The 20,498-nt window shown below is 35.6% G+C and overlaps 1 protein-coding gene across 6 annotated transcripts in view; it reads left to right on the forward strand.

The window, feature by feature from the left end:
• DMXL1 (Dmx like 1) overlaps positions 1-20,498 on the forward strand; it is a 135,680-nt gene that overhangs the window by 82,027 nt on the left and 33,155 nt on the right. For 4 of the 6 annotated variants that reach the window (XM_064595807.1, XM_045891422.3, XM_045891382.3 and 1 more), the window contains exons 29-34: positions 3,521-3,699; positions 8,951-9,081; positions 11,529-11,614; positions 12,763-12,964; positions 13,973-14,090; positions 18,055-18,117. In XM_064595807.1, coding sequence (XP_064451877.1) covers positions 3,521-3,699; positions 8,951-9,081; positions 11,529-11,614; positions 12,763-12,964; positions 13,973-14,090; positions 18,055-18,117 — 779 coding nt within the window. The remainder of the gene's footprint in view (positions 1-3,520; positions 3,700-8,950; positions 9,082-11,528; positions 11,615-12,762; positions 12,965-13,972; positions 14,091-18,054; positions 18,118-20,498) is intronic. The other 2 variants (XM_045891401.3, XM_045891411.3) reach the window with 1 other exon arrangement.

A 20,498-nucleotide genomic window follows, 5' to 3' on the forward strand; every position in this document is an offset into this window, starting at 1 on the left:
CGCCCTACCAATCCTTGAGAGTCCGTCTTTCTAAAATTGGAAAATTTCACCTGTCAGACATTTTTTTTGCATTAATTTTATTCTTTGAGGATTAAGAAGTACCTTAAATTTATTACTCCTTGAATCTGTTTTGGTCTTTGCCTTTTAAGAATCTTTGAAGTTTACTTGTAAAATCATGTTTTACATATAATTTTGAGAATTTTTTCTATATAATTTGTGTTGGCCTATATTTGTACTTCTCAAACTTTTTGCCTCAAGTGGATGCTAGAGGAGAGTGAATATATGTACCTCTTAGGAGATCTCTTATGCTGAATTACCTTGCCAAAAGCAAGAAATAGATTCGGGATCTATTTTATCTTGAACTTACATGACTTTTATCTTCTCCATATCTTTGTTTCTTTCCAATAAAATATTTTAAATCATCATTTAAATTATTTTCATCCTCCCACCCCCTAAATTTTGGAGCTAAACTTGAAGGTCCAGGACAATGTCCCCCCTGAAGTTTCATGTACTCTGTGACACACTCATGAATAGTCTTGTGATAAGTGTGCCTTAGATTGAGATGCAGAGAATGAGATCATTCTGCTGGTTACTTTGAGGTCACTTTTTAAAAGAAAAAACATTTAAGTCTAGGTTTAGAATATTAATTTTGTTTGATTTAAAATGATAAACTTGGGGCACCTGTGTGGCTTAGTCAGTTAAGCTCCTGCCTTCAGCTTAGGTCATGATCTCGGGATCCTGGGATCAAGCCCTGTGTCGGGCTCCCCGCTCAGTGGGGAGTCTGCTTCTCCCTCTCCCCCTGCCCCGCCTCCCCGCTCATGCTCACTCGTGCTTTCTCTCAAATAAATAAATTCTTTTTAAAAAAATAAAATAAAATTACAAACTCAAAAAGTGTTAACTTGTTTTGATTTTAATCAAAACAATATATGTGCATGGTAATAAATCCAGTAGTCCGGAAGAATTTATGATAAAAAGCAACATTGTCTTTCTTACTCCTTTGTACCTCCTCTGCCCATTCTTTAGATGTAGCCTCTTAACCATTTCTCCATTTCTGTTTTGAGTTCTTTAGGAAGTCACATCCATAGTTCCAGGAAGTCACTGCAGAATGTACTAGGAGTGAGGATAGAAGTTCTTAAAATGGAGGGGAAAGTCCACTATCTTGACTTTAAAAGCACTTCTTAAAAGTACTTTCTATGAATCCAAAGCAGCTAAGAAATTTAAGATTTATGTTAGTGATTCTGTCTTTTCTTATCCATGGGTATGTTGGTTTTTCTTTACCCACTTTCTAGCTTCTCTATGTTCCTTATAATTTCTAAGCTCCATATCCAAGTTCCTTTTCAATTCTCCCTAATACTGTTTTTTCCTTCTATTACTAGTAAAGTAGCCATTTACCCCCTTAGTAATGCAACACTAGAGTCAGTTTTTATCCAAAGAGTGACAGAGGTTCTTGATATTTGATTATTAGCATTTTCAAAAATCAGCAGTTGAGCCCTCAGCCACTGTGCAGTCTCTATTGGTCCTTCATGGCTATGCTAACCTGCTGTGATTTAAACATAAAATTGTCTTAAGTCTTGCTGTAATTTATGGGAAAAGAAGAAGCATCTACGCTAATGAGAAGCTACAGGTTATTTCTTGTTTGCTGGGAGGCATCACTCAGGTCCTTTTATTTATAGCATTTCAAGTAATAGAACATTCAGTATTGTGAAACTGTTTGCCATTTTTTTCTTTGCTCATCAAAAGTATTTTAATAACTAGTTTTATATTTTTGGTATTGAGTCTGTAATTTTAAACATTTACCCCAGTGTGGTAACTTTTCTTATTTTCATGTCGGTGTCTGGGTTCATTGACTGTACTTGTAAAATTTTCTCTTTTTAAAAAAATCTTCTTAGGTTTTGGTTTAAAAACTCTGATTTTTTATCATATAGCTGTCTTGGCAAAAATGTATTCATTCAGTGTTCGTAAGTTTTATTTTTCCAGAGATCCTTTAAGCTCCTATGTTCATATGCCTTCTAATCTAAAAACAAAAAAAGCAAAATAGTAATGTTAAAGTCAAATGATTAATTTATTTTAAATCACAGCATTAATTTTTGAAAGGTAAAAAGTACCTTTATATTCTAAATTTTTAACTTGATCAGAATTTGATAGAATCACTGTTTAAGTTATAGAATGAATATGAATGTATGCAACATATATTAGAAACATGATTGTTGACTATCAGTTGCTTTTAAAAACAGGAAAAAAAAATTGGGGTACCTGAGTGACTCAGTTAGTTAAGCATCTGACTCTTGGTTTTGGCTCAGGTCATGTTTTCAGGGTCTTGAGATCAGCCCCATGTCAGGCTCCCGCTCAGTGTGGAGTCTGCTTCTTCCTCTCCCTCTGCCCCTCCTCCCACTTGTGCGTGTGCTCTCTCTCTCAAATAAATAAATAAATCTTTAAAAAAGACAGAAATTTAACACATTTAATCTGAAAGTCCCTTTTAAAATCATTTGGGAGTTTGTGTAATAATCATACCATGTCTAAGCAATCTTTTAGAATTTTATCCATTTTAATTTCCTTTTTTTCTGAAATCACTAAATCACTCTGTTAAACTCAGCTTGGCTGTAGCTTGATATAATGCATGAGCATGCTGTTTATGCAAGCTGAGTAGCTTCAAACAATAAAACAAAATTATATTACAGGACACATATTTGCATTCCTTTGAAAGGTAAGTCAGTTCTCACTGGAACCATTGAAGGAGAATATTGGTGTGCCTTATTGTGGAGTTGTTTGCTTGTCAATTAGACATAGGCTTCTGTTTGGGACAGCCTTGGTTCTGTACTGGTGACTTGCATCTTGTGACTTAATATTTGTTATTTATATATTTGTGTAACTTGTTTTTCTTTCCTGAGGCCCTTAATACTCTAAAGTAAAATACTAAGGGAATACTAACCATTAAGTGTTTTAAAAGTTAAAACAACAAAGATTGCATTTTCTCTCTCTTTATTGTTCCACTGACCAGAAAATTCCATGTGCAAGCCATTTCCAGAAGTCTGAGTCAGTTTAATTCAGTTGTTACGTATTTGAATTTTTTATTTATTTTCAGTGAAAACATTCAGTTTTGTATGTAGATAAAAGGCCAAGGGATTACTAAAGAACCTCATAAGTGAGTTGTTGCCTTCAATTAACATTGACATCCCATGATACTCTTTGTTTTCCATGGTATTCTTCAAAGTAAAGGGATGTAGATAATTTGCTGTCATGATTTTAGCTCAATTGTGGACTCATTTATAGGCAGATATTATATCCTGTTACCCACATAACATTCAGAGAATGAGGGTTAAATTGAGATAAAAGTAAAGATTGCGTTTTACAGCGATTTTTGTCTCACTTCTACTTATTTTTTTTAACCTTACTATAGTAGTAATGATATCAGTTTTGTGTTTGTGCTTATTGGTAACCTTAAATCTTATGTAAAGATAGATGAAATTAGTACAATGGAAATAGTGCTTATTTTAATAATACTTTATTTTGTTTTCATTAGTTTCTTCGCTTGTGGAAGAAGGAGAGAAACAGAACAAACGTTTTAGGCCATCAAAAATTCCTTGCAGAGATTCTGCCCCACCGACCTCTTCTTCATCAGTAGTCAGCCAGGAGTCACTGACAGTCCAAGAGAAGTTCATCCCACCAGAGCTCAGTATCTGGGACTATTTCATAGCCAAGGTAATAAAAGTGCCACCTAGAACAACACTTTGAATAGTGTTGCAATGAAATGGAAATGAAAATGTTTAAAATAAGTGGATTGTTGCTGCTTCCAAGTATTTTCCCACTCTGGTTTAGAAAGATTTCATTTTGTCAGGCTGCATAACAAAGCAAAACAAAAAAAACTCAAAAATATTTGGCCATTGGGGCGCCTGGGTGGCTCAGTCATTAAGCATCTGCCTTCAGCTCAGGTCATGATCCCAGGGTCCTGGGATTGAGCCCTGCATTGGGCTCCCTGCTCAGCGGGAAGCCTGCTTCTCTCTCTCCCACTCCCCCTGCTTGTGTTCCCTCTCTCACTGTGTCTCTCTTTGTCAAATAAATAAATAAAAATCTTAAAAAATATATATATATATTTGGCCATTTCCATCCGGTTTTTAAGGCAGCCCTTTGATAAGTTATGATTTCTATATTTTAAACAAAATACAGTTCTTAGATAAAAAGATAAATTGGTCAACACTGTAGTGCTAAGGTACTTGATGGTAATTAAGGAATCCAGACTCCTAGCAGTCACAGGGCCGTTGCTGCTTTTGCTCCTTTTCTGTACTGCAGATGGTCCTACATGGTTCTCATATACACACGTTATAGTTACTGCCGTTTAGTGAAGTAACGAGTCCCTCAACAACATGGCTCAGAGTTTCCACAGTCTATTAACTGTGAGGTATTACCTCAAGTATGAACTTCCCTGCTGGCTCTTCCGTCCACATGTCACTGTGGAAATAGCAGATGCACCTCATGTGCAGTGATCAATCACAACAGTTCTTTCAGAGTCTATTGGCGATTGATCAGTTAGGACCCGTTACTCAGTTCGTATACAGACAGCAGAGTGTCAAACTCAAGTGACATTTTACAAAACTGGATAATGGGAAGAGGGAATTGGCTCACAAAAGTGGAAGTGCTACCAAACAGTGACAAGTGGTAGCACTGTGAGTGACATTCAGATCAAATGTAAGCAGTATGTCGGCTAATAGAATTTAAATAAAAAATTAAGATGCTTTCTACAGAAAAAAATCAAATGTAAACAGAGCTTATGGAAAAATAGCTCACATTGGGGCTAACTGACATTGCTGTCAGATTCTGGATGTGCAGCCAGAGGACTTAGTGAGGGCTAACTTGTCAACAGAGGTGAGGAAAGTGTAACACAGGGATGAGGATTTTGTAGAGATAGTGAAATTGGCAAAAAAAAAAACCCACTTCACATTAAAGGAACTCTGGCTAATATTTCACAGCATTGAAAGTGTGAAGAATAAAATGTTGGAAGTTGATACAAATTTAGAAACAAGTATGATGGTTTGCTAAGGATTAGAAAAGATGCTTCCTTTGTATCCTAAATTACAGAGTTAGAAGAAGGCAAGCGCTATTCCAAGGACTCTTGATAAATTTTTTACATAGAAATAAAACACTTGATCAGGTACCTGGGTGGCTCAGTCGGTTAAGTGTCTACCTTCGGCTCAGGTCATGATCTCAGGGTCCTGGGATCGAGCCCTGCATCGGGCTCCCTGTTCAGTGGGGAGTCTGCTTCTCCCTCTGCCTTTCCCTCTGCCTCTCACTTGTTCTGTCTCTCTCTCAAATAAATAAATAAAATCTTAAAAAAAAAAAAGAAATAAAACACTTAAATTCTCAATATTTCTAATATTTTAATTATAGTGTGCTAAATAAATATGATTTTTACTATTTTTTCATTTCCCTATACATTTATTGCCAACCATAAGAGTTTTAATGTTTTGAAAAATATTTTTCCTAGTCTCAGAATATTTGTAGTTTTTCCTTTGTTTATTAAGATTGCTTCACAATGGTTTCAGCTTGCTTGGTCGTTTTCATGTTCCTATGCTACTATGCAAAGCAAAAATGGCCTGTATGTGTCTTCTGCTTCTCCTGTGATCAGCCACGTCCCTCACATTCTCAACTTCTGCATGTTCTTTTTATTTTCTTCTGTTTGATAGCTAACTATTTTCCGCTGACAACAATCCTTTAGACATGTTATGCAGTAGCTTAATTTTTTTTGTATTTTTCTTAGGGTAAAGACAGGTATTTGTCTCTCCTTGTTCTTCATTGCCTTTTGCAGAGCTATTCATTTATTCAACAAATGTTTATTGAGCCCCTTACTGATACGGGAATATCTTTATGTCATCTTCATTTTGGAAACACAGTTTTAAATGATAGAGGATCCATGATGAGGAAGGCTTCTTTAGCTCTCTTGTTCCTGGATCTTGTTAAATTTCTGGCTGGTCTGCCCTTGTCCCAATTCATATCACAGCCTCAGGCTAGTTGAGAGGTTAGCTTTTTCTAGTTGGTACTGAGATCTCTGTTGCTTTTGATGGTGCCACTGAGCCTGGAATTTTTTTTTTTTTTAAAGATTTTATTTATTTTTTAGAGAGCGAGCGAGAGAGAAACAGCATGAGAGGGTAGAGGGTCAGAGAGAGAAGCAGGCTCCCCACTGAGCCGGGAGCCCGATGCGGGACTGGATCCCAGGACCCTGGGATCATGACCTGAGCCGAAGGCAGACGCTTAACCATCTGAGCCACCCAGGCGCCCCGAGCAGAGTTCTTCCTGCTCACGGACTGCCCAAGCGGCGGGGTAGGGTAGCAGCGGCCCCACCAAAATGCCACGTTCTCACGGTTTCTCCGGAGATTCCAGTCAATTTTTCTTGAATAAATGCTTCTCTGTCTGTTGTATGCATTGATCAATTTCCAGTATCTTTAAATGGGTCTTTTTTACAACTTTGTGCAGTTTTACTGTTGCTTTCTGGTGAGAGGACTTAGGAGCTTCTCGCTCAGCAATTTTAGAAGTTCTCCCATCCCTGCTATGTGACTTTACTGGGCTTCCCTACACTGAAGATTTGTAACTTCAGATTTCCCATATCACCTCTTCCATCTTTGCTCTTAACTATAAGGTATTAAAACTCTTACCATCCTGGCATGAAGCTTTAACTACATTTGTTCCCATCGTATTCATTCCTCCTGTTAATAAGGACGAAGAGTCCTTCCTCCTGTCAGAGACTTCAGTTCTGTTCTGAATCCCAGCTGTGCTTTTCTTCTCCTCTTTTGACTCTCTCTTGACTGCTTCCCATCAGGACAGAAGTGTGCTCTGCTGTCTCTCATTCCAAAGCCTGCTTTGATCCCAAAACTTTTTCCAGCTATTACTCTATTTCTCTGCTTCCTGTTATCATTCAGCTTCTTAAAACTATACACACATTTTTTTTCCCTGTTATCTTAGGTCCCTTTCATAGTTACCCACTGTGTGACTTCTGACACAGCTCCCCCACTGAAGCTGCTGTTGAGATTCAGGGGGCATCCAAAGGGGCATCACATATAACTGAAACTTCTTTATCATCATCTCATTTGAACGCTTAGCAATATTCAATGCATGCGACCATTTCCTCCTTGAGAATACTTTTTTGTCTTGTTCTCTTAATGCCATTCTCCTCTAGTTTTTTTTTCCCCAATCTTACTATTTATCTTTCATAGTCTTTTTTCTTTATTCTTCCTTTTCCACTTGACCTGTGAATCTTGATCTTCTTCAAGATAGGGGTTTTTGATATTTATTTTGTCCAATACCTCCCTTTTATAACCAAAGTTCTTTTGTACTAGTAAATGTCATCTTCATCCTAATAGTTTCTTAAGCCAGAAACCAAAAATAGTTTTTTTCCTCTCTGTCCCTTGCTCTTCATACTTATCAGCATATCTGTCAGTGCTTCCCCAAAATATACTGTCAGTATGTTATTTCTCTCCATCTTCATCACTAACACATAAACCCATGTTGTTGGAAACCTATCTCTGTGCTCTGCAGCCAAAATATAACACGAAGACAGAATGTGGGGATAAAGAAGAACAATAGTTTTATTGCTTTGCTAGGCAAAGGAGGCTGTAGCTGGCCAGTGCTTTCAAAATTTCAGACGCGCCTGAGGTAAAAGGTTGCGGGAGTTTTAGAGGAAAATAAAGTATCTGGGCGGTTTAGATAGGAATCTGGTATGAGCTACCAGCTCTTCATCGTGTCTTCAAGGTGATGTCTGACTAGCGCCGGCCATCTGAGTCTCTTGACCGAGTATACTTTGAGGTCAGCGAGATGTCCACATTGATACTGAGCTCCCGGAACAAAGGATTCTACAGAAAAACAAGTCAAGGGGAGGGGGAGGCTTTAAGAATGAGGAAGAGAAAAATCTGTTCCATTTAAAGTCAAGCCTTGCTGAAGCACGAGTGTGTCCATCTGAATTTCCATCCATCTTTATGTTTCTGTAGCAGTTTCATCCAGACTGTCAACTCTTGCCTTACTTATTTACTCAAGTCTCCATTTCTAGTCTTGCCATTTGAGTTTTTCTCTCATAAGAGAGTGGGCATAGTCATACTCTTAAGATGTAAATCTCAATACCTGTCCTCCACTTAAAACTCACTAGTGACATTCCATTACCCTCTTTACTGTGACCTGCAAAGACCCTACCACACCTGTCTCCTGCCATTGTCTTCGGTGTTCATCCCAACACTTACCCTCCTGCGATAGTGGGCTTCAGCCAAACCACTTACTTTCCACACCACACTCTTTCCCATATTAACGCCTTCCTATCTACGATTTCCACTGCCTAAAATGCTTTTCTTCCCTCTTGTTTTGTGGCTTACTTCTTGTCCTTTCAGTCTCACTTAAGTGCCGCTTTACCAAGAGGCCTTTCACAGTCCGCTTATGTCAGTTCTTGTTAATGCTCTCAATCCCATCTGTCCTCTTTTCTGTATGGCCCAACTAAATACAGTTTGTATTTAGTTTTCTGTTATTTGCCTGTTTTTTTCCACGAAAATGTAAGCTCTCTGAGTGCAGTGACTGTGTTTATGTCTTAAAAATCCTTATAACGGGCGCCACCCAGATGGCTAAGCATCTGACTCTTGAGCTCAGGTCTTGATCTCAAGCTTGTCAGTTCAAGCCCCAAGTTGGGCTCCAGACTGGGTGTGGAGCCTACTTAAAAAAAAAAAATTCTTACGGCAAGTATACTTTTTGACACGTTGATACTTGATAAATTTTTTGTTGAATAGCTGCATTAATAAGAGAATTGTGTAAAGTGAGGTTTAAGGCATAGAATGTCAAAAAAGAAGAAGCCAAATACTGGTTACTTTACTTTTTTTACATTAAAGTATCTGAAAATGGGATAAATTGCTAATATTAGACTCTGTAATTGAATGTTTTAAATCAGAGAGTTGAATGATAAATTCTGTTAACTTTTTTATTTTAGCCTTTTCTACCCCCTTCCCAAAGTAGAGCAGAATATGATTCAGAGGAGAGTCTGGAAAGTGATGACGATGATGATGATGTTTTAGCCTCAGATTTCCATCTCCAAGAACATTCTAATTCAAATTCCTATAGGTATGGAATATTTAATTTTAAGCTTCTTTTTAAAAATTCATCGTGGCTTGGGGCGCCTGGGTGGCTCAGTCGATTAAGCATCTGCCTTCGGCTCAGATCATGATCTCAGGGTCCTGGGATCGAGCCCCGCATCAGGCTCCCTGCTCAGCGGGGAGTCTGCTTCTCCCTCTCCCTCTGCCCTTCCCCCACTCCTATTCTCTCTCTCTTTCTCTGTCAAATAAATAAATAAAATCTTTAAAAAAAATAATTCATCTTGGCTTATATACATAATATTTTTGAAAATAACACATGAAATTGGTAGCTTGTTGAGTTATAGCACACATTATAACTCAGATTTCTTTAGATGAAATTGTTAAATTCCTTTCTTTAAGAATAATTACACAGTAGTTTTTTATTATCCATGAATCGGTCCTCACAAATGCTGTCTACTTTTCCTTGCCTTTGCTCCCTGAGATAAACAAACTCCACTGTTTTAGCCTAGAAAACATAATATCTTTTCAGTATAATACTAATACTCTAAGATCAGTATAATACTAATACTCTAAGTCAGTGATTACTGTCTTAAAAATGGCTTCCACATATTATAAAAATCATAAATATTCAAGATGTTCACCCTCAGCTCCAGTGCTGCTTTATCCTTATATGTATGAGTAACAGGATATTATCTTGTCCCTTTTGATACGTTGTATATCTCTGAAAGGTATATATATTTTATCAAAACATTGTATGTTAATGATGTGATAGAAAAATAGAAATTTTCCACAAGAAATAAGTAGTATATTGGCGAAAATGAAATAAAAATACTCCTTTATTGAACGGAAAAAATATTTGGAGATTTTTACTTATTGGTATATTGTTGGTTTTTTCCTGTTGACCCAAATATATATAAATTATTTACATGTCTCAAAAGTCATTCAAACTCTGTAACTTAATAACAGCAAAAACCAAACAACCCAATTAAAAAAGCAGGCAAATGACTTGAATAGATATTTTTCCAAAGCAAATATACAGATGGCCAGTAAGTACAAGAAAAGATGCTCTCATCAATCATTGGGGAAATGCAGTTTGAAACCACAATGAGAGATCACTTCACGCCCCTTAGAATGACTACTATCCAAAAACCGGGAAATAACAGTGTTGGCAAGAATGTGGAGAAATTGGAACCCTTGCGCTCTATTGGTGGGAGTGTGAAATGGTGCAGCCACGGTGGAAAACATTATGGTAGTTAGGAAGTTAAAAATAGAATTACCATGTGATCCAGCAATTTCACTTCTGAGTATATACCCAAAAGAATTAAAAGCAGGTCTTGAAGAGGTATTTGTACAAACCTTGCTTGCTTCAGCAGCGCATATGCTAAAAAAAATGGGATTGGTATTTGTAGAAACCATACTCATAACAGCATAATAGCCAAGGGATAAAAGCACTAGGTGTCTGTTGACAGATGAATGCATAAACAAAATGGGGCATATTCATGTGATGGAATAGTTTCAACCTAAAAAAGGATGGAAATTCTGACACATGTTACAAAGTGGATGAACCTTGAGGACATTATGCTAAGTGAAATAACCAGTCCCACATAGACAAATACCATGGCAGTGGTGAATAATTCCACATATGAGATGTGTAGAGTAATCAAGTTCATAGAGACAGAAGGTACAATGGTGGTTGCCAGGGGCTAGGAGAAGGGGGAAATGGGGAATTACTGCTTAATGGGGATAGTTCCAGTTTTGCAAGATGAAAAGAGTTCTAGAAATAGATGGTGGTGATGCCACTGAACTGTACACTTAAAAATAGTTAAGATGGTAAACTCTATATATACAATTTAAAGTAATAAAAAGCCAGGACTCTAAGAAATAAATGTGTTTCACTTTAAAAGAGAAGTTGAAATTTCTTTTTTTAATAAAAAAAGCAAAACTGTATAAAAATGTGAAATTGGAAGTCTCACATTTCTGTCTTCCACCCATTTCTTCTCTACACCCTCTACATCTACCCATTTTTATTAGTTTCTGTTTTACCCTTCTGTTTGCAAAAATAAGTGTGTTTGTAGGTGTGCAAAATCTTTTTTCTCTGCTTTCTTACATGGAAGGTAGCAGGTGCATAGTATATATAATGTTCTATAATTTGATTATTAATACATGCTGGAGTTCACTTCATACTAACACTTCAAGATTCTTCTACATTCTTTTTTTATGGCTTCCTTAATATTCTGTGATTCCAAACCAAAGTGTTTCAGCCAGTACTCTCCTGGCAGATAATTGGTTGTTTCTGCTCTTTTGCTCTTATAGGTAAAGCTGACATGAGTAACTGCGTGTATATACTGTTTTGTTTTTCTGGAAGTATATCTGCAGAGTAGATTCTTGATAGTGAGATTGTTGGATTCAAGAGTGGTGTACTCTTCTAAAACCCTAAGTAAATTTTTAACAGATCTACTGTTGTTTTATTTTTAGTTGGTCATTGATGCGCTTGGCAATGGTGCAGTTAGTGCTCAACAATTTGAAGACGTTCTATCCCTTTGCAGGTCATGATCTTGCAGGTAATGAATATCTTAACATGACCTAATATTCCCGTTGTTTAGCTTTTTTTTTTTCAAATAGTCGAGAAAAACTTTAGTAACTTCCTGTTGTAGAAGGTAAGTTTCTTTTAACCAGACCAGCTGTCTGTAAATGTGTCTGTCATACTGTTAGGTGCCATTAGGAGGACAGTGTCCAAGAAAGCAGGGGATCTGGACCTTACGTGATTGATTGTATTTGAGACTTTATTTATACCTCTAGGGGAGGTGTTGGGGGATTTAATAGCAGTAGACACATAGAAAACTAAGCAAATGTAAAAACTTAGGGATTATTAACTCCAGAGGAAGAAAAGATTGTACAGAAAGAAAGGGGTGTGATAGTATACCACATGGTCCAGCTATGATCTGTATTTATAAATATAAATAACAAGGTAAACACAGAAACACCAATTTAACCAAAAATTATTATGTGACTATGTTGGAATTATGGAGAGAGTAGTTTATTCTCATATTCTGTAACATAGTAATAAATGAGTACATCATTTCTAAAATTGAAAAATCCAGAATTCACAGTATAGGCGTATTATTTAGATTTTTGGAGGTGAATAGCAAAAATAGCTAAAAGTTGAAAGTGGAGTGAGGAATCAGGAGAATAAAAGTATACAGAACTAGAAAGTGCTGAATTTCATGTTAAGTGTTATTTAACTTCCTTTTTTTTTAACTTTTGTGTATTTTCATTTTCTAAACAAATTTTAATTACATACCATATAGAAATTGGGCTGATGCAAAGATTTAAAGCAATTATTTTTCCTCTCAACATATTTTCATAATATCCAGGTATATTTTTTCATGTGAAATTGAAGCCAAAAGCAGTAATTGATATAGCATTACTTTACATCATAAGTCATAAATATTATTCCAAGTTGTAATAGTAAAACTGTGATATAATTTCAACTCAGATTACTCTTTTTTTCTATTGTTCTGGGCCACCTAATTATGTTGAAATAGAGATTTATTACATCTTTTTTTTTTTTTTTTAATCCTCTGGAGGTCTCTCCCCACTCTCTTGCACATCTCCTCTGCCAAAGTGTCTATCTCAGTCATTCTTACAATCGACTGTAGCATTTTACTGAAGAAGACAAAAGTGGGTCATTTTTATTTTCTCTTTTCAGAGCTTCCAGTTAGCTCACCACTTTGTCATGCAGTTCTAAAAACTCTTCAGTGTTGGGAGCAAGTTCTTCTCCGACGACTCGAAATCCATGGTGGGCCACCTCAAAACTATATTGCAAGTCATACCTCTGAAGAGAGTTTGTCTGCAGGTCCTGCAATTCTCCGCCATAAAGCTTTGCTGGAACCTACAAACACTCCTTTCAAGTAGGTTGTCCTGTGGATCCTGTTTTTAAGTCAGAGTTTTACTAAATCAGTATGTTATTAATTAGTACTTAAAAAAAAAAATTTTAAGGCCTTCTGTGTTTCCTTCGTGGTTTTTGCCTCATATCTGTGTCTTTGTTTGATATATATTGTAGGCTTAGCAAACATTTCCTGCAAAGGTCCAGATAGTAAATATATTAGGCTTTGTGGACCCTATAATCCTTGTTGCTGCTAGTAAACTGCCATTGTAGAGTGAAAGCAACTATAGACAATAAGTAAACAAATGGACATGGCTGTGATCCAATAAACTTTATTTTCAAAAATGAAAGGCAGGCTGAATTTGACCTGTGGGCCATAGTTTACTTCCGCCCACTCTGGAACAGTGCTGTTCAAAATACTTAGTTAGCAAGCTGTTTTATCATCCATGAGGAGATGAAGCATTTGCACCAAAAGGTAAATCGATGCAGTGCTTGCTTCATCAATAAAGTTTTGCTGCAAAATGTTAACTGAATTAATAAACCGTGTACTTAGTGGTTTAGTGACATAGTTGATTTACATTATTTCACAAGTTCTTTAGTGAGCATCAGTAATAGAGTTCATGGAAGGCAGACCCTTTGAGTAGCTCTGCTTCTAGATCTCTCCTAGGAGAGATCTATTTTTCATAGATACTATGTTCCTAGGGGTTGCAAACTGCAACCCTGACGCCACATCCACCCATCCTCCTGCAGTGTAAATAAAGTTTTATTGGATCACAGCCATACCCTTTCATTTTAATATTTCCTCTGGGTGCTTTCCTATCAGTGACTGAGTTGAGTGGTTGAAAGGCAGCCCACAAAGCCTAAAATATTTACTATCTGGTTTTTTAAGAAAAAATTTGCAGACTGCTGCCCTCAGTGATATGGTCTGATTCCAGTTAATTTATTATTATAAACATTCATAGAGCACCAAGGAAATGTGGCCGAGTTAATCAGAAATCTTCAAAGTGTATAATTAAATATCCTGTCTCTGTAGATCCAAACACCATCTGGCACTGTCTGTGAAGAGGCTTTGGCAGTACTTGGTGAAGCAGGAAGAAATTCAGGAAACCTTTATCAGAAATATATTCACAAAGAAAAGATGTCTTAATGAGGTCTGTATAAGTTAAAACCTTTTTACTCTATTATTACTGAAGTCTTTTGTATTATGTAACCATAAAAAGTTGCATTTTACAGACTTTTAAAAAACTCACTTTTATATCATAAACATTTATTGTGCAGTTAGTAGATAGAAAAAGGGACTGACAAGGAGAGATGGTTAGTATTTTCCTAAATCAAGTTTTAAAGTAACTAATTCAGATGTATTTAGAACTTATTTTTCCCCAAAAAAAGATATTGAGTGAAGATTCTACATCTTGTTTGCTGTGTTTTGAGTTGTCATGATTGCCTATCTAGGAGGCAAAGTAGAAATTTCCCATGATTTTCATATGATAGTTAAAAGAAGTTTATCTTAGAAGTTTAATTGAAACTAGGTTGGTATACTGAGAAAATTTCAAATATGTACATTTTCTTTTTATTCTTTTGATTATGCTTTTTTTTTTTTTAAAGATTTTATTTATTTATTTGACAGAGACACAGTGAGGGAGGGAACACAAGCAGGGGGAGTGCGAGAGGGAGAAGCAGGCTTCCCGCCGAGCAGGGAGCCCGATGTGGGGCTCGATCCCAGCACTCTGGGATCACGACCTGAGCCGAAGGCAGACGCTTAACGCCTGAGCCACCCAGGCACCCCTTGATTATGCTTCTTAATGAAATTTTGTAAACACAATTTATAAGTGTACTCTAGTTGATTATACTTTGATACTATCATTATAATGATTATTTTTCTTATTTAGTTCAGTACTATAAAAACTTCCATTTTGATGATAATGGGGAACTTGCACCTGAATGTAAATTAACATATTACGTCTTTTTTTGTCACAGTATTGCTTTTAAAAAATACCGGGTAAACTCAGTAGTGGACTTAGTGATGGTACTAATTCCTTATGTCCTCATGGACTGACTAGTAAAGAGTTTCAAGACCGGCAGCTGGTCTGTGGATCACATTTTGAGAAGCATTGAACTAGGCTTCAAGCAAACTTTGCATGGTTTTTGAAGTGGGAGGGAAAACAAGAAGGTATTTCACTTGGAGAAATAAGGAAATAGAATGGCTTCTTTTCCCTAATTTCATTCTTTTTTTAAAAAAAATTTTTGAGTACAGTTGACATACAACGTTACATTAGTTTCACTTGTACAACCTAGTGACTCAACAAGTTTATGTATCAGAATGGCTTCTTAATCGACAAGTTAGCAAAAAGCAAGATGGCATATAACCTTAAGAAAAGGAAAAATTACATAGATCTCATTGCCTCTCGGTTTAAACACTGTTTTATAAGAGGCAACTGTGTGCACTGTTATTTAGTTTTTGCCAGATTATATATTTGAATTAGCCAAGCCAGGAAACAGACATAATTTTTGTCTAACTTAGAAAATTTCTGACTTAATGTACCTTAGTATAACATTGAAAACTAAGCCAACAATAGTTAAAATAGATAGAATATAAATGAAGTATTTTTATTTTACCTTATGTAAGATATATTTTAAATATTGAGTGTATGAATTACCATTAAACAGCTCAAGAAAATGTTGGGATAAATAAAATTTAAAATGTACTGGATCAGAAACTAATTAATTAGGGTATATTTACTGGTAAGGTAATGTTTCTTATTTTATTTTAAATATGTTTTTGCCTAAAATAATGTATAACAAGTTAAAGTATTCTTAAGAATAATTTATAAAACTCTGCTGCATTATTCTGTATGAAAAGTATGTTTACTCTGTTCGTTATTTCTTTGTTTTTCTGATGTAGCTTAAAATACGAATATGAAAGTTGGCATGATAATTTCAAGTACAAAATCATTTATTTATTTATTTATTTTAAAAGATTTTATTTATTTATTTGACAGAGAGGGACACAGCGAGAGAGGGAACACAAGCAGGGGGAGTGTGAGACGGAGAAGTAGGCTTCCCGCAGAGCAGGGAGTCCAATGTGGGCCTTGATCCCAGGACCCCGGGATCATGACCTGAGCCGAAGGTGGACGCTTAACCAACTGAGCCACCCAGGCGCCCCCAAAATCATTTTTTAAAAAACAAGGTCATATTTGATTAATATAGGTGTAAAAATGAAAACATTTCTCTACTGCGGTTGTAGTCATTGTATTTGGGAAATTAAATAGTTCTTAAACAAAACAAAAAGCTGTTTTACCACTAGATTGTGTAACTGAATCAGAATAGTATCACTAAGGTAAGAGAGTAGCATGAGCAAACCAGAAAGCATAAAGAAGGATAGCAGGTAAATGATTATAAGTCACCTTTTTAATTCCTTTGCTATTTTATTTTTAGTTTTCTTAGGAGTTATGATACCTTAAGAAAATTTTGAAGTTATTTTTGCGTTGTTATTTTAATCAAAGCATGCTTATGGACGTTGGACTAAAAGCTTTATAATTATCAGTAAGCTGAATATTTTATCTGAATTTTATCTGCAAAATGAGTATAATATCCCTTAATCTGCAATGTTTTGACCAGTAGATCTAACTTACTTAAAACCTGACATGATTAATGGTAATTACTAGAAATTAATTTTTACCACTTTATTTTATTCTTTTTTTAAAATTTATTTTTGTTTTTTATTGTTTTATTCTTGATGGTGATATTTCTTTTTTTTTTTTTTTGGTAAAGATTTTATTTATTTATTTGACAGAGAGAGAGACACAGCTAGGGAGGGAACACAAGCAGGGGGAGTGGGAGAGGAGAAGCAGGCTTCCTGCTGAGCAGAAAGCCTGACGTGGGGCTCGATCCCAGGACCCCGGGATCATGACCTGAGCCAAAGGCAGACGCTTAGCGACTGAGCCACCCAGGCGCCCCTTGATGGTGATGTTCTTAAAAATAGATATTTTGATAAAGGGAATATGAAAATGAAAAATTTATATGGTGAATCAGAGATTGGATGGAATTAAATAGAACAGTAACTTCATAGAATTAGTATAATGTTATTTAATCTTTACTGGACAGTTGACTAGCTTATTTTTGGTATTAACAAAATCACCTTCCATCTCTTTTTTTATTAAAATGGTGATTGTATTTAAGTAGCTTGAGTCCAAGTCACTGTGACTTTCCAGGTGTTTACGAAGTAGGTACCGGACAGGCCCTGTGTTTTGGACGGGAGGATTCTGAGACTGGTGCTGCTTCTTACTCCTTATGCGTTTGAAAATGAAATTTTCTCCATCTGATGTTAAAATTTAAAATCCTCGTGTATCCTCAGATCTTTTCTTTTTATGTACTGCACTTTTAACATAGAAGGTCTTTCCAGCTTATACTTATTTTGAAATTAAGTACAGATAGCTGCAAACAGACTGTATCTGAATGGTTTCCAACCAGAAAAAAATACTTGACAGCTATCATCTTTGTCCCCTACTTAATATTTCTGTTTTATTTTCTGTGAACTAAAGGTCTTGAACCACTTCTTTAACAAATGCTAATATCCCCTTTTAAGAAGGATGTGTGCCTTCAAGCAGTTTATTGACTATTTCTGGCTAAATAAAGAGAAAGAATGAGAAACCTAGAATTCTAAATTTTCTCATCAGGAGGTTTTCTTGAGGAGTGAGATACCATGATGGAGACAAGGCATAGTAGTTTGTATGAAGAAGAACAATTTGACTTTTACTTTCAGGTGAGAGTACTGTGGCACCAATAGCTCTGAAACTTGTAATATTAAGAACTGTCGGCTCAATTTTGCTTTAATGTCAGCATTTCAAAATAAGTTGGTTAAAATTTCTTGGAGGTGAAATAAAATTTACGGTGGTGGTTAATGAGTTCTGAGGGATTAAGGTTTCTCCAGCCTCTCACCATGCACCCCACACATGCTCCTTTTAAGATGTATGGTATTTAAAAAATAATAACTCAGTTCAGTGTTATTTTCTAGTAAATTCGGTTAAAAATATAATTAAAAAAAATATCCCCAGTATTTTGCATGTTATATCTCGTCTTTACTCTTTGTCATGTGGTTATTCTTTCTTGATGAAGTCATTAGAGGACAACTGTGAAACCATCAAAAATTCTATGATGGAGGAGCCAAACATCAATAAGGTACAAAATATCATTCAACTGAAATTAGAAATTGCATTCTTTAACAAGAAAAACAGATTGTGTTTTAGTTTTGAACTGGACTTTGTTTCCAAAGCAATTAAATTATTGTTCCCTCAAATTGCTGGGTTTCAACAATTTAAATATGCAATCATAAAATGGTTTATGTTTTGTTAATAAGAGAATGCAATTTTAAAGGGAGTTGAATGTAACCTGTTTTGGCTACAGATTTTTCTGAGTAAATACAACTGAAGTTCTTAATAAAATGTAATTACAGTAGCCCTTATAGAATTATAGTGGTATTGTTCTATTTTTGCAAGTGTTACTTTTGAAGTTAACATTTTCTCCTGTGATGTTAATTCCTTAAAATATATCAAATGCTGTTATGTAACATTGTACTTATGTTACATAACATGTACATAATATGTACATGTTACAACATGTACACCTGTACAACAAGTACATGTTATGTAATTATTTTTCTGGTAGGAATAGCATATAGCAAATTGCCTTGTGTGTAGCAATTTCTCATAACACTTGAGATGAAGAGCAAAAATTGTAGGAATTTGTATAATCATGAAATACCTCCCAAATGTTCTATGATCATATATTCAAATATGATTTTTATTAAGTTGATTTTTTTTTTTAAAGATTTTATTTATTTATTTGACAGAGACAGCGAGAGAGGGAACATAAGCAGGGGGAGTGGGAGAGGGAGAAGCAGGCTTCCCGGCGAGCAGGGAGCCCGATGCGGGGCTCGATCCCAGGACCCTGGGATCATGACCTGAGCCGAAGGCAGACGCTTAACGACTGAGCCACCCAGGCGCCCCTATTAAGTTGATATTTAACTCATCTGTTTCTTATTCTGATTTTAAGTCCCTCTCAACAAAGTAATTTTTAGGGGAAAAATTTCTCGGAAGATATTTTTTTAAGGCTACTAATTCCCACTGTTAATTCTTTCTCAAAGAAAATCTTTTGGTAAAAATAGGAAAAATAATTCTGTACAATTAATAAAAGAGAGTGATTAGCTGTCACGTGTGTATTATAACTCAAACTTTGGCAAAATACATTTATGCAGTTCATACTTTGGAAGTGTCTACCGGCCTTTGTGAATTTTGAAAGAATATAGTTGAAACTTTTTATCAGTTAACAGTAAGTCCTTGCCTAAGTTAATTACTAGTCTGTACATTATCATGAATTCTCATCCAAAGATTTTTCTTTTTTTATAAGATGTTAATAATCAGAATGTGGTATTTCTGTAGTAATCACAGTACTTTAAAAGATAGTCATTCTGTTTGGTGAGTTAACATCATAACTATTTTTGGCCAGAATTTTCCAAGTGTCTGCTACAATTTGTTTTAAACAGGTTTATTAGGTATACCTGAGTTAAAACAACTGCATATATTTATTTAAATATAGTTTGACTGATCTTGGCATATGTATACACTGGTTAAGCCATCACCACACTTGAGAAAATGAATATACATATATATATATAATACATATATATATTCTCCCTCTTCCTCCTTTCCTCCCACCTCTGCCCTCTTGCTCTACACGTAGCTATCAGTCTACTTCCTCGTGTTATAGATTAGTTTGCATTTTCTAGTATTTTATGTAAATGGAATCATATAATATGTCCATTTTTTTTCCTCTAGCATCATTATTTTGAGATTCCTCCATATTGGGTATTTCAGTAGTTCATTGCTTTTTATCGCTGAGGTGTATTCATTGTATCACTGTACCATAATTTGTTTATTTTTGTACCTGTTGGTGAACACTTAAGCTCTTCCCATTTCAGAACTATTTCAAATAAGAATGCTCAGAATAGTCATATACAAGTCTCTGTGTATGGGTATGGCTTTCATTTGTCTTGTGCAAATGCTTAGGAGTGGAAGGGCCAGATTACATTGTAGGTGTGTGGTTAACTTTTTAAGAAACTGCTCAAGTATTTTCCAAGGTGGTGGTACCATTTTACACCCCCAGCAGCAATGCATGAAATCTCAGTTGCTTTACCTTCTCACCAATAACTGGCATGCTCAGCCTTTTTATTTTAGCCATTCTGGTAGGTGTGTAGTGGTTTTAATTTGCATTGAGCATCTTCTCATGTGCTTGTTTATCATTCGTATAACTTTTTGGTTGAAGTCTTCAAATGTGTCTTTCTTTGGGTTGTTTTCTTAATAGAGTTTTAACAGTTCTTTATAAGTTAAGTCATAGCTGATTGGCTATTTGCTGTTCTCCTACTCTATTGCATGTCTTTTTATTTACTTTACAATTTGTTTTAAACTGAGTTGTTTTTTTAATGACTTTTTTTATTTATTTGACAGACAGAGACACAGCAAGAGAGGGAATACAAGCAGGGGGAGTGGGAGAGGGAGAAACAG

This window comes from Mirounga angustirostris, unplaced genomic scaffold (genome assembly GCF_029215605.1).
Source record: "Mirounga angustirostris isolate CCGP_5_RB_7025 unplaced genomic scaffold, mMirAng1.0.hap1 SCAF_7, whole genome shotgun sequence".
Lineage (NCBI taxonomy): Eukaryota > Metazoa > Chordata > Mammalia > Carnivora > Phocidae > Mirounga > Mirounga angustirostris.